The sequence below is a fragment of the Monopterus albus genome, unplaced genomic scaffold (assembly GCF_001952655.1).
Source record: "Monopterus albus unplaced genomic scaffold, M_albus_1.0 scaffold46.1, whole genome shotgun sequence".
Classification (NCBI taxonomy): domain Eukaryota; kingdom Metazoa; phylum Chordata; class Actinopteri; order Synbranchiformes; family Synbranchidae; genus Monopterus; species Monopterus albus.
Window position 1 is genome coordinate 2452803 of NW_018127926.1, and position 14992 is coordinate 2467794.

General features: G+C 41.0%; 1 protein-coding gene across 1 annotated transcript in view; it reads right to left on the minus strand.

Annotated features, from left to right (window-relative positions):
* The window catches only part of clmpb (CXADR like membrane protein b), a 69351-nt gene that overhangs the window by 12453 nt on the left and 41906 nt on the right, over nucleotides 1-14992 (minus strand). Inside the window, exon 2 of the mRNA XM_020600409.1 lies at nucleotides 5037-5188. Within this exon, the coding sequence (XP_020456065.1) occupies nucleotides 5037-5188 (152 nt within the window). The remainder of the gene's footprint in view (nucleotides 1-5036; nucleotides 5189-14992) is intronic.

Sequence of the window (14992 nt, forward strand, 5' to 3'; positions counted from 1 at the left end):
TCCTGAGTCAAAAATTTAAATCCTTAACTCTTATGTATGTGGCCGTTAGGTTACAGTTGTCCCATTGTCACTTCACTTTTCTAAGGGACTTTTACAATATCTTGTAAGACTTGGCAATATAAAGTAACATTTTAATTGTTGGTGATGTGAGTATTCATCTAATTAGTGCAACCAATCCCCAAATAAAGCATTCATATCGCTTAACAACTCATTGGATTAACCTAATTTCTAACCCAATTTCATGTCACAACAGCAATATACTGTATATGATATGCCATTAACCCTTAAAATGGCATATCTGTAATGATGGTGTATGCACAGCACAGACAGCACAGTCTCGAGGATATACTAAATACCAGCACTCATGGGTAACATTTTTAACGATCACTTTTTAAATAACACTTGGGAAATAATATTTTACAAATGAATGCATTTGCCGGACTGCCAGTATCCTGCCAATGTTCATTTAGCTGATTATCTGTAAGAGCTGTTATCTCCTTCTGCTCTTTTTACAAGCTGAGCTGTCAAATTGACCAAATAAAAATCTATTCTGGGGGCTGAGATAAACATTAAAGTGCCCACAGTGGCACTCGTTTGATGTTAGCACTAAACAAATGTCTCATAACCAACATACTGTAATAGGTAACCTACAGTAACCTACACAGTAGCCTACAGTTTATGTTCAGACTATAAATAAATGCACTTTGCTCTTTTTGAAATATATTTACAAATGTAAGAAGGCAGAGTACAAAATCTGGTTTTGTAAATGAAAGTACATCAATGTCCCAAACTCATTAGGAGAGATGACCAGCCAACATCTCAAAAACAAGATACAGAGGCGAGTTAACGGCCTAAGGTTTGTGACTCATCTTAAGGCACTATGATGTACAGAATCCAGTTTCATGAGATGTTTAGTTGAAGCATTCATACATAGCAGGTCACCATAATCAAGGACTGGCAAAAAAACAAAAGGTGGGCGCAAGCGAGATTTTCCTAACTTGTGATGAAAAACGGGTCTTGTGTCAATAACAGAAACCTAACTTCCACTAGAATTTCTTCACCAGGCTTTTAATATGGTGTTTAAAAGTGAGACACTCAGTCGAGCCAGACTCTCAGATATTTATAGCAGGTCACTACCATGAGATGTCACAGCGTCAGTGTTCTCTGATGGCTGATTTCTTGAGTTAGAAAAAAAAATCCATTACTTTAGTTTCATCTACATTTAAAAGCAACTTAACTTGAAAAAGTTACTTACTCAACTGTCTATAAAAGCGAGGTAGCAAATAAAAAATGAAACATAAAAGAAACAATGATTAGATGAAGTACATCTTTATCAGAACTTTGAAGCCAACATTCAGAATCGGCGAGCACAAAAAATACAGTTGTGTGTAGTTTGTGACTGACACATTATTTTTTTTCTCCTTTAAATTTTAGCACAAGGTTCCAAGATTTGGTTCATAAAAGGATTTGATGATTTGATACTTCACTGTAGACATATAACATCTGTAAACCTGTCCTGGGTAAGTTTTTATTTTCTTTGCCTGTTTATGTCTTTGCTTATTTTTTATCTTACCCTCATTTGTCTTTGCATGTCTCTCTCCACATTCACAAACACAAACAAACACAGCTGTCACAGTGGCCTATTACTCAGGGCAAGCGAGAGCCTGCAGATGGGGACTGCTAAATGCCGGTGCCACAGTACATCGGTGGCTAAGAAACAGGGGCACCTGCTGTGATCACAGGTGACAAATGGCTGTTTATACACATGCATGCACAGACCTAAACATACAAACATGTACACTATCGGTCACATATCTGGACACACTGTCCCATTCAAGTCAATGGGAAAACGGGCCCAAAATTTTGACTGGTAATGCAGAAACAAACACATGATGAATGCAAACAAACCCACTGTACATTATTATGCCACAGCTACAGGTTCAAAGTGACACTGCGCTGGCACCCACACAGAGTGGGACATATTTTAAAAGCATCTAACATAAAGCATTTTACTAAGATGTTGGGCCTCCATGTGGCACCAGAACAGCCTGTATGCACCTTGGCTTTGATTGTACAAGTCTCTGGAACGCCGTACTCTCATCTGGTGATGGTGGTGGAGAGCGCTGTTTAACACACTGGTCCAATTAAATCCTCAGTTTAGCTGCATTTGCAGGTTTTTACTGGTGTCATTTTCATACTCATCAAACCATTCAGTGAGCGCTTATGCCATATAGATGGGGACATTTTCATCCTGGAAGAGAGCGCTCATTTATTCAGGTTTTTCCTTCAATTTGACACCTGTCTGTAGTTTTGGACTGGAGGCTGCAATTTGTACAGTTTGTTGCAACCAGGCAAACTTGAGAGATTGTATGTTGTTTTTTTTTTTTAAATCAGATACAGGAAGTGACTCAAATTCATTGAAATGAAAGATGATCTGAGACACAAACCAAGTAAAGACATTCAGCCAGGTGATGCTTTACTTAGGACAGAATGTTGCTATTTAAGGCTGAATGATATGATGAAGTCTACAACTGCCATCAACTGATTTCATCTCTTGTGTTGTTAGCCTTCAGCTGGACACATGCTAAGTTGCTAAACAATAATTTTTCCTCAGGTGAGGAAAGACAGAGCATGTAACAGATGCCTAAGTGCTCAGATGTAATTCGGTCTTATGATATAAAGCCCTAAAAATCATTAGGTAAAAGAGAGGTATGTATATAACTTACAAAAAAAGCAGGGTGGTGTAGACTTTATTATTTGAGCTAATATTTCAGAAACAGTGGAGGATATTTATTAAACCTGTTGCAAATTACCATCTGGGGTGCAAAATACTGTGGCACAACTTTTCAGCTTAGTGGCGTATTCACCAGCACCGATAATGTAAATGAGCGCAGCCGGAGAAGTGTTAATATGCATGCACCTCTGCTTGGGATCTGCTGCCTGCGCCTGTGCCTGCAGCCTATTGGAAGAAATTTTAAGTTTACAGTGACTGAACATTAGTATGGTAGAAGAAATCAACAAACATATTTTGGAATAGCAGTCACGCAGTCTCCTGACCGTCAAATCATCTTTTATTTCATTCAGTATGGTTTGACCTGAAAGTTTCACATTCTCCTCTGGCAAATGATTTACAAAAACCCTTTCCCTCCTCAAACACAGTCTTAACTCTCAAATGACTAACCGCTGCCATGCTGAGAGCAGTGCTGCAAATTTTACACCCGCTTTTTCCTGACATTTAATTTTAGCCGCAGTTCCTTCTGTCACAGCGATGGTAAATCAGGCGCTGAGAATATCTGAATAAAATTCAATTCTCTCCTCTCTCAATTTTGCATCCATGAATGGAAATGTCCTAAAACACATATTGCATGAGACCTGACATGCAAATTCCTGAGGTGCTGCTTTTCTTCTTTTTCTCCAGTGCAAAACCCCACTGCAACTCCTTAGTACATATAAAGATGTACACTGTTTGGCACCAAAAAATGAGCTGCAAAAGCTTAGTAAATATCCTCCAATGTGCCTATCCTTTAAAGGGGTGTGCACATATTCTCTGTCCTACCGTTGCTGTTCTGTGTTGGTGAAGCAGTGTGCAATAAAGATTTTTGAGAACCAAGAGTCTCTGAAGTTGTTTTTAAAGAAAGATACTGCATAAGGCTGCTCCGACTGTTAGCTAACACTGAGATAACAATTCCTAGCTAACTTAAAATGTTCCAGTTCTTCAGGTTACATTAGTATTAGCTATGCTCAGAGGCCAACAGCCATCTGTCAGACCAAAAGTGATCAAAACATAATAGCTGAAAATTCACACTGGTAAAAATTTGAAATTGAAAATCGTGTTGTTCAGACTGTCAAGTTTTTCTGGTGCCTTCCATGTTGTAAGAAAACAATAAAGGGTCCAAGGTTACAAATGCTAGACAGGTTAGGGAACATTTTGCAGGGTGATTGTTCCTTTGTGGAAGGCACTAAAACCTGAAGTGCCACAGTAACTTAAGTCATTGAGTTAATGTGCAACAATTATGGCTCCGGTTAGAAATCAGTCAGCAGAACCCAAATGGAGTTCGGTGGACGATAGATAAAACGTGTGTAAAAGTGAGAGGGATAGAGGGAAAGAAAATGGATGAAAACACGTACATAAGGTAGATTAAAGAAAAAAAAAATACAGCAGCTGCCGACAGAGGTTGTAGCACAAAGTTTCTACTGTCATTTTGGAAATATACTGCGGCCCACGATTCAAAATTATGATGGACTGGATTTAAGTTGTTCGCATGTTTATGTTTGGCCAGCAGCATAAAAATTGTTTTACTTTTTACTTCTGGAGGACAGAAATCAAGCTGCTCATGCTGGCAATGACCTGTCAAAGAAACAATACATTTTCTAACCATACTTTGCAGAAGCTTAAGTAGTTTATGCCCTAAAAGCCAAAGCAACAACAAAGCTACATTCACATTACAGGCCTTAAGGCTCCATCTTTTCATCAGAATTGATCTTTTTGGGCTGGTGGTTCTCATTGTAAGTGACATGTGCAGTATTGTACGTGACTCTGGTGTAAACACAGATGAGCTCCTAAGTTGCCATGTGTGGGTAGATTAAACTGAAATGTGAGCTGCATGCATACAAAAATAAAAAGAGTAATGTACAGTAATATGTGCAACGGTCAAATTGCACAGTTTCCTCAAAAAACCCTCTGTAACCACATGTTCCTTCTACCTCAGCTTGACCAGAAGCTTCTCCGCAAATGTCCAACAAATGTGAAACACACTCATCTCTCCACTGACCCCTGCCGCTGTTTTTGCTCTCCTCTGTGTTTATTTTTAACCTGCCTGTGAGGGCCCGACACTGAATGAGGGTGTTGGGCAATAAGTGCATGCGCAGGGGAACGAGGCACCAATAAAATCACATGAATTCTGATTTGATCATTCTGATAGCAGTCGCTGTCAAATATCAAATATGACTGCTATCTAGGATCACATATGGAAATATCATCATATGACAATGGCAAGGTGGCGATAAAACACAAAGCAAAGGAAATCTTATCTCACCACTTTCTGCTTGGAGTTTGGTTTCTGCAGTAGCCACTCGATGTCAAGAGGGTTGGATGATGGGAACTGATGGTGGCATGGTAAGGTGGCATTGTCCCCTACGACCTTCTTCATCTCTGTCTGGGCACCCGCTGACAGCAGGCTGAATAGGACTGAAGGAGAGAAAGAGAGAAATGGGGGGAAGAAAAATGGAGAAGGAGAGGTAGAGAGATGTCAAACAGGGACACTAGCTTGACACAAACTTGAGACATGAGGCAGATGCTGCTGAAGCAAAACCGAGCTGATAGAGGAAACTGAGATGAAAGATACAGGAGATATGACCCAGAATCCCAATCACTATCTGACAGATGCTGAGATACGTCACACCCTGACACTGAACAGAGACAGAATGGGTTTGAATGGGAATAGAGTTTGGCACAAGAGGTCAGAGAGAGAGACGTATTATGGTCTTTTGTTACCCCCTTTTGACAAGGGCAGTCAAAGAACACATTCTTATTCATGACAACAGCTATGGGAAGTTGTGGCCTGGGAAGGGAATGTACAAAGCTTCCTGATTATAGAGAAGCTACACAGCAGGTTCATGGATATATTTGCCATAAAACTGTAGGGGCACTGTTACTGAGTCACTTTATTTACTACCATTCTCCAAATTAGCTCTGGCCCCATTCTAATGATCACATGTGACAAGGAAGCAGGTTTAATATTTGACAGTATCCATAACTATTGCCAATGAGTCATGCAGTCATATCACAACACATGCTAAAAAAAAATAAATCACACAATCTGCTTAGTGAAGAGATTGGGTTGCCGTAAAAAGTAGCTGCATTTATGAGTCTGTGCACAAGCGAGGGACTTAGGGCACTGGTCACACACCGGCAGGGTCTGGGTCTCAGTGGGTGAGCTGCAAAGCCAATTTAATGGAGGATGCTGGACAGCCCAGTGGGCTTGAGTGGAATTAGCCAGAGGCGTCACTGGGGGTTGATGGAAGCTGAAGCTATGGATTGTGTTGTGTCTGTTTGTGTGCATTTAAAGGGTGTGGTGCACTGCTGAGATATTCAACACTCTCCACCCGGTAATAAGACTTTACAATACAGCAGAGCTCTGCCTCTGCTGAGCGTACACAATCCAATGTGACAGATATGTTTGGCTCTACAACATTTAACTTAACTACCTGCCTTTGATTTAATTGGCAAATGAACCAACAGCTCCAGTCTGGGCCCTTAAAATAAAGTTATTCAACCCAGCAGATGCTCATTTGCTATTCTTGAAGCAGACTGAGTCGATGCCTGGCGCATGAAATGCACTATATATATAACCTTAACTTGGAATCATGCAGGAATGTACAGGTTGTGTAAATATTATTACAACTCCGATTCATTTTTATGCTGCTTAATAAGTGTTTGGAAGTCCAACGCTTCCTCTTGTTTGCACAGAATAAATAAGCATAAAGATACGGGACATGTACTTGAACAAAAAATTATGTCTGTGGAGGAATGATTCAGCACACAACTACTCACTGAAAGAATGCCTTTGTGCACATCAGACACACATGGTGTCAAATGTTCCACAGGAGGCCAAACATGGCCAGTGAATGCATCAGCACTCATTGGGCGCTTTTCCACTTGTTCACTGGTGCACCCTCACAGGAGCCAACGCCCTGTCTCATAAGTGATATTGGCGCAATGAAAATGTCAGCTCTGTGATGTGAAACCAGTGAGTCATTGCTGACGCAGGACACAGAGGTGAAGAGTAGCCTCATAAAAACCACTTCGTCTAAAACCGCTTCGCCCATACTGATGGCATCATCTGGTGGATTCCTCATATTCTTCAAGTTTTGTTTAAGCTCTGTCTCTACTTTGTGAGCTTATAAACCTGAGCTCTGGGCTACTCGCTGTCAATCATGTTTAAGGTTTTCATTTGGAATTCACCACTTTAGGAATCTGTTGAGACACCTGTGCCCACCGTCTTCCCTTGGCTCCTCACGCTAACCCCTTTAATCAGGGTTCTCACACTCTTCAGCATCCTGGGGCTGAACCAGTCACTGTGTAACAGGCCCGATAAGAGCTTCCTGCTTCCTTCCACACCTCCCACCTTCTCCTTAACTGATCTCTGCTTTAACTGTAGGCTCTGTAAATGGAAGAGTTTACCTTAAAGCAGAGAATTACAGGGCACTGAATCTTTTTTTCTCATTAAATCGACCTTCAAACAATGACTAGGGTCACTAAATGTAGTATTGCTTGGGTGCTTCATTGCCCAGAAATACAGAAAGAACTGTCAGACAAATTGGAGTGGGGCTGGTCAGTAACCAGTCACTGCCCCCCATTTTGCCACATATTTACAGAGGGGGGGGTTTTGTGCTGTTGGAATGGATGATACAGCGTTCCCAAAATAAGCTTGCCTTGGTGTGAGTTTGAGTTGACATTTGGATTGATCTCTTTGTGCACAGCTGGGACAGCTGGACCGCTAGAGCCCATCATTTGTGTCAACATCAACTATGAGAAACAGCAGAATTCATCTCTGTGGCAGGTATGCATTCAAAGTATGAAAACTGTTTTGTCAGACAAATTTGTGTTAATGTGGAATTTCAATTTGCAGTACAGTGAACTAATAACAACCAAAACTGTGAAACATATTAACCACGACAACAATCTTGGTCACAGTGCTGTGTGTGCAATCACATGTCTTTATGAGATTCCATAAAGACATGGGAAAGGCCACGTAAATGAGAGTGAGATAAGTGTGGAGAAGACTTGTGATAACTGGGGCCATCTCCCAGACCATGTCTTCCTTCTCTCTTTCTCTTCCATTGTGTTCTTTTCTCGGCTCCATGTGGCTCAGCTTCATGCTTCCATTTGTGGATAGGAAAAGACGTATCATGACTAACAAAGGAAAGTGGGACCTAATACCAGAGGTTTTGAAAGGGAGAGTGAGTTTGAGAGAGAGAAAGACACATTTGACAAAGAGAGAGTGAGAGGCTAGGGTGAAATATGGAGGAACCAATTTCTATGAAAAGGCCCTAGGGGGAGTTGTGCTCCAGTAAATCCGCCTTACAGAGCTCTGCAATCTTATTATAGCATGACCAGTGAGACTGACAGACAGACAAACAAGTCAGGCCTGGATCTTTCACACTGCCAGAAGTCAAGCCCCATATCCCCTCAGTCAGCACAATGGTCTGACTGGGGCCTTTGCCATGTCCAAAGGTTATGACCTCTGGTACTCAAACACAGCAGATCAGAAGGGAAGAGTGGGACAGAGAGAGATTAAGGTGGGGGTAAAAAGATAAGGGAATGGATGGAGAGATGCTACACTGCCTTATTTTCAGCACCTACTAGTGTCACTATTGTGCAGGATTATACCCTCACAACAGTGATTTTAGAAACAGGTTAACAAATTCACAACTATTTTATTTCTTGTAATAACTTCCCACTGTGCAGATTCACACTACTTTTACTGTATAGAACATATGTGTGCCCATCTACAGGAGGTGGAGAGTAAGTAATTTACTCAAGCACTGTACAATTTTGAGGTATCTGTATCTTACTTGAGTATTTCCATTTTCTGCTACTTCATACTTCTTCTATCTTTTACTCCACTACATTTATTTGATAACTCTAGTTACTATTTACTTTTTAGAATCGGAATAACAGAACAAGATTCAGTATAATTATAAGACTTTGTTGATACCTGGTGGGAAATTTGCAAGCTCTCCAGCTATACTTTAAATTACAATCATATATGCTAGTTAAAATTAGCTCCACCTTTATCAGCTGCAACATTAAATGGGATGTACACAATAATACATCAATAATTATAATTCAATAATATAATATGCATCAATACGAAACTTTTTATTTTGGTACTTGGAGTATACTTTCATGCTAATACTTTTGTATTTAAGTAAATTCTGAACATAGGACTTTTACTTTTACTTGAGTACAGAATCTGAGTATGTGCTCCACCACTGCCATCTACATTTTATGTATGTGCGTGACAGCTAGAGCAAATGCTCTATGTGAACACATGCTCTGTAACAAAGACACTTCCATGGCTGACCATCTGCATAACAGAAATACAAGGGACTATCTAAGCACACAAGCCTATGTATAATTTGGAATACAGCTGCTGCCATTAGGCATACAGACTAATCACACATCTGAGTAATATGTACAACCTTGCTGCAGCAGGCAACAGTACCAGTCACCTCCCAACCCTGTCAGTCTGTGCAAAAACTGATCTTCTGTCAATTACAGGCTCATCAAGGAACAGGGTTAAATGCAGAAGACAGAGAACAGTTAGTCCATAATTAAGGATTTTATGTATGAAACTATCAAAATCAGACAGGGCAAATATATACTAGGTCCTAAACACAGTACAATCCATCTATTCTTATTGGTGACATACTGTAAAGTTTTTAGCTGAGGACATGCTGAGAGGAGCATAAAGCTGATGAGACAACAATGAAATAGTCAGAGCTGAGCATGCTTTTTAAAAGGCTGTATCTGCTCCCAGCAGTCTTCTCTGACCTGAATTGGATATTCAAATTCAAAACATATACATATACTATAATTATAATTCACAGGTAGGAGTATACATCTTGCTCTTCCCTCTTTCTTGATATCTTTGAGGGTTTTGAGATGGACTTGCTTAAAACGACAAGAAATCTTCAGATGAATCAGCAGACAAGAGGCCGCCCCCAGTTAGTGCAAACTGAGTGCTTACAGAAACAACACTCATGCCCACACTGAGAGAGAACCTTTTATTCATAGAGCTGCAGCTCCCTTTTTAATTACAGTTTCTTAAGGGGTAAATCACTTTAAATCTACCAAGATACCATGGCCCATTAAAACACATGTTTTGCATATGGGACACACTAGTCTCCGTGTAGTTTCAAGGTCCAACTCATGAATATGTTGCTTGTTTGAAAATCAAAAGGACCGTTTTTCCCTCCTGACTGGAGGCTGGTGCTTTGAAGGGATAAAATCCCATAATCCTCCTTATCCCCAGCAAATGATGCTCCTTTCTGCTGAAAAGGACCTTTTGCTGGTAATAGTCCACTGGAAGGCCCATAGAGTCATTACCAAGCAATGAGTAAGAAACAAGGGATAACTGCTAATTAGCAGTAGCTCACAAGCAGTTCCTGACTAACTTTGTCCACCTAACACCTCAATACTTAGACATTAGTTAGTATTTTTGTCCTGTCCTTAAGGTCTAGTGAGAATTGTTAGTAGAAATCTTCACTACATTATGATTATCTTGCCACAGCTTTCTATTTTTGTGCCCCTCCGTCCCCCAAGGAAAGTAGCATATCCTACTGACAAGTAGCTAGTGAGAGTATACCATTCACGGATGAATGACAGCACCCAGAGACAGCTGAAATATAAAAAAAAAAAACTGATCACATAACCTCCATTCACAATTAACAGCCACATTAGATGCTAGCCAGCCAACTAGTAAACATATAAAATAATCATGAAATAATTCCTATACTCACTATTAGTTGGCTTGAGTGTCACCCTTGTATTTCCATTACTTTGTAGCATTACAAGGGTCACTAAAGGAATAAGTCATCTGGAGCAAAACTCCCAAAAGTCAGGGATATCCTGTTCATGTTCATTTTTTATGAGTGGTTTCTAAGAATTTTGTCTGGAGAGTCTGAGGAGGAAAAGAAGGGATGGAATTATTTCTATGTCAATCCCTTGAACCTGGAGGGGAAAGGCAATTGGGAAAAGAGAGGGTGGAACAATGGGAATGGGATAAGAGAGATGAAATACCACTAAGGTCTGAATAACGTAAGGCCCTGGTAAATGCTCACCTTGTGGCACTCTTATTGCCGTCATTAGCATCCCTTTCACAACCTTGTCAATGCTGCCATGCTGAGCGATAGGGGCTCCAATGTTGTTGACAGGTTCCCAAAATAGATCTGAAATTAGTTTCACGACAAGTGCTTTTAATTCCCCCAAAGTATTCTGCATTCTCCCTCAGCAAAATAAGGAAGTAGGGAAGAGATGGGGAAAAAAGCTAATTACACCATTCCCCAAAGGAGTGAGAGTCAGTGAAGCCTGCTTACAGCCCTATACACATCTCATCAATGCTGGTAGCGTCACCCACACTCAAGGGTGTAGCTGTCCACAGCTGCTCTCTGTAGTTTTTGGTTCAGGTTCAAAGAATACAGAGGATGTCATAATAAGGGTCTAAAGTCCTTCGCTCATATACACCACTTTGACCAACCTGTGCAACAGATGCTGCTTAGTTACAGTTTACATGAGTGGAAAGGCTTAGACAAGTTCTCATGGCCAAAGAAACAATCATTGTCATTAGCTGAAAATTTTAGTTTTTTAAACAATTTAAAAACCAATTTATCATTTTGGAGGTGGTCCCCATTTAAAATGGTAATTGCAGCAATGCATCTTGCCTGACTTGTGTGCTGTGTGGTGTTAAACAGTTTAAAGAGCCACAGTCAGCTTGAAAAAAAAAATAGGCTGATCCGAATTTCAAATTGTCTGTTTTGCATGAGATAACATGCTTCAGTTAAATGGGACTTGGACAGTGACCTCTTTGTTTTGCAGGAGCAATGGTCCCTCCCAACATCTGGCAAAGCCTAAACAAACCAGTGTGTGCACACATTCTCTTTGCTCTGCATGAGTCTCCACATCTGAGACTATATGAAGTAGCACGCAGCATAGAGGTGAGTGAGCTAACGTCTTGTAGAAACTTATCACCAAGGTTATTGAAGCTATTCTGTATGTGACTATGTGCATGTGTGCAAAGGGCATATCCTCCCTGCAGTACATGTGCACAGCTGTGAATAAACCTGCTGTCCCCAATGAGAAAACACATTTTAATGGAGGACAGAGGAGAGTGAGTCTGCTGACATAATAACATGCACAAAAAAAAACTTCATTCTGAAATAATAACACTTTTTTTTTTTATAAAACTCAATTTCCCTGGCATGTGTCTAAGACAGAAGAAAAAAACAATTGCTTGGATTCAAGGTGATAAGTCAGCAGTTTGAGCTATCAAAATAAAACAACTCCAAATCCAGTAAAAGAAATTATATTTGATTGACAGAAACAAAATTCAGTTTCCCTCACAAAGAAAACTTTCCTTCCATTTCTGCACAGAACATTTTTCCAGTTCCTCTGTTCTCTGTCCCAGGGCTGAGCTTATTTCTTGGTCTGTGTGCCATTAAGGTATTTCTGTTGGCAGGGCTTTGTGAATAGGAATGGAAAATATTCATCACTGAGATCTCCAGCGTAGGCACAGACACCACAGTTGAAGGCTGTTTTTATGCTGAGTTCAAGCTCTGTCTGACCCTGCTTGGCTGACAGATGGTGCAGTGAGAAACGAGATGAGCGATATTCATTAAAACATTGTAGAAGACACGTTCGTCAGCTGCTGATCAACTTAAATCTTTCCTGTTGGGCACTGGTATGGCATAATATCATATCAGCTAAGCACTGCTGGGGTTCAGACAGATGGGCAAGCTGTGAAATAAACAGTCACAATGCCCCACAGTGCACATTTAAACAACCATTTTCTCCTACGGTATAGCCTTTCCAGGCACATCAGGCAAGCACAGGCACGGTTCTCTGTTCCCCAGGACACAAAATTCTCCTCAATTTTCCCTGTTATTTATGTGGTCTAATCTCAATTTGTGGCTGGCAAGCATGTGAACGAACTCCTCTCATAGTGCTGGAGTGGCTGGACGTGGGCACTGACCTCAGCGGATCAATACTTAATAAGCTTTTGTGCTGCCAAGTCCATTTTGCTGCAATCTGCAATTTTTTTTTATGTCCATTAGTTTGAAAATACAGCTGACTAGGTATATCACCACAGGAAGTGGAATGTATCATGGTTGCCCAGACTTTCTCTGATGATGGATGCTTCACAACAGCACGAGACCAATGGAAACTTCAAATACTATCTACCTCATACACCATAAAGTACTACACCCCTGACTTTTATTAAATGCAATTCAATACCCCAATGGTGTTTAAAAGAAGCATTTAACAACTTGTGGGAAGACAATAAAAGACACAGTGGGCTATATGGTTAAGTTTGTTGGCACATGATGAACAAGGGGAAAGAGAGGAAAAGAAGCCTAGAGATAGTGCTATATTTAGAGCAGCACTAAAGCTCGGCTTTAGAAGCATTGTCATATAGCCCCAATGTCGACATGTCAAGCGCTACATTTTGGGAACACAGTCAGAAGCGTGTGGTGATTCTGCATACTTCCCTTAGTTTTCTCTGCCTCTCCCTTGGCTCTCTGCATGCTCAGATTTAACTCCATTATTTAGGTCACTGCCATTATTTGTCACTGTCTAAAGTTCAACTTCACCTGGGGTTAGACAGCGAAGCCTCTCAGAAAAGACAGTAATTTACTTCACTGGATCCACAGGAGAAAAGCAACTAAATGCAGCAGAGCAGCTCCCATGTTGTACATTTCATCAGTTAATTGAAAACAGATGGGACGCTAACTCCCTCTCTCCATCCGCCCAGGCCTGTGGCACTGACATATTAGTGTTGTTGTCAGTCTTATGGTATGCGTCAGACATATGATTTTACTTGATTGGTTAAGCGGAAAATAACAAAGCAGAGAACGCCTCGTGTATAACTCAGAGGATGATTTTGTTACAGTCGCTCATGCTATAGCTGGAGTTGCTACTGCTGCAAAGGGCAAACAGGTAACCTTTCCACCCAACCCCGTGGCTAGGAAGGACATGACTGCCATTTCCCCAGATGTGAGCAGATGCCATGTCTGTTTTGGCAGTTGTATATTGGAAGGTGTCGCCCGGTGGGCAGCTGAAAGAGGCAGAGGAGTGAGTGTATGGCTGGGGAGATCAACAGGGGCAGCAAGGCTTCCAGGAAAGGCCTCACTAAGGCTCATTAAGGAGAGCTAATGGACCAACCTAACATCTGTCCTTATGATTAGCTAAGCTCATTCATGCAAACACATATCTTCAGTGTGCTATGCTCCTCTGGGCTGTAATTAATTGAAAGCAGGATATTCTACACCGGAGGTATGTGAAATGCGTTTCACTTTGAAAAATAAGGCAAAAGATACATTAACAATTTAAAGTTCATTCAAGAAAAGTGTGAATGACTATATGGTTCTACAGTAGATACTTTAAGCGTATTTGTACATTTCAGAGGAGCTTTACCATGCAAAAGCATTATAGCTTTCTGTAAGTAGCCTGAGATAGTACAAGTCTCTGTCTGCATGCTGCAGGCCCTTAACACTTCCACACACATGCTTGTTTTTATTCCTGGTGGAGGCTTCACATTGACTTGTATTAATTTCCTGGAGACTTACCCTAACCTTAACCATAACCACTACTTGCCATTATCCTACCCTTAACCTTAAAACAAGTTGTCACAATAGAGTGATTTATATGGTGGGGACCTGACATAATGCATTCTCTAGCCCCTTACCCTAACCTTAACCATCAGAACTAAATGCCTAACCACAACCCTAATTCTAACCTGAACCCTAAAACCAAGTCGTGACACTCAAAAAGGTGTTGCAGAAAGTGAGGACTGGCCACAATGTCTTCACTCTGTAGCAAAAAATACTTTTTTAGGCCTCACTATGTAGCAAGTACAAGAACGCTCCTCCAAACAATATGCCTGCCCTTTGTGCTGCTCAGCACCACTTCTATCCACCACCCCAGAAAAGGAATGCCCATGAGGCCACATCCGAGGGCGTAGAGAAGATTGAAACCAGATGAATGGAGCTCGGGTACAGCATGCTAGCCAAGCCCATATTTCACTCCCCAAAGCCTGATTAAAACGAGGTGCGGCGCTGGCTTGGCCAAGGCAGCATGTTCCGTCTAGGAGAGGGACATTTACTTGTGTTTACTTGACACCACAGGCAAGAAGGAAATGGGGCTAAGGTCACAACTAAAGTCTCTACAGTCAGCTCACACTGTCCCAGTAGAGGTTTCCATGATAAAGCA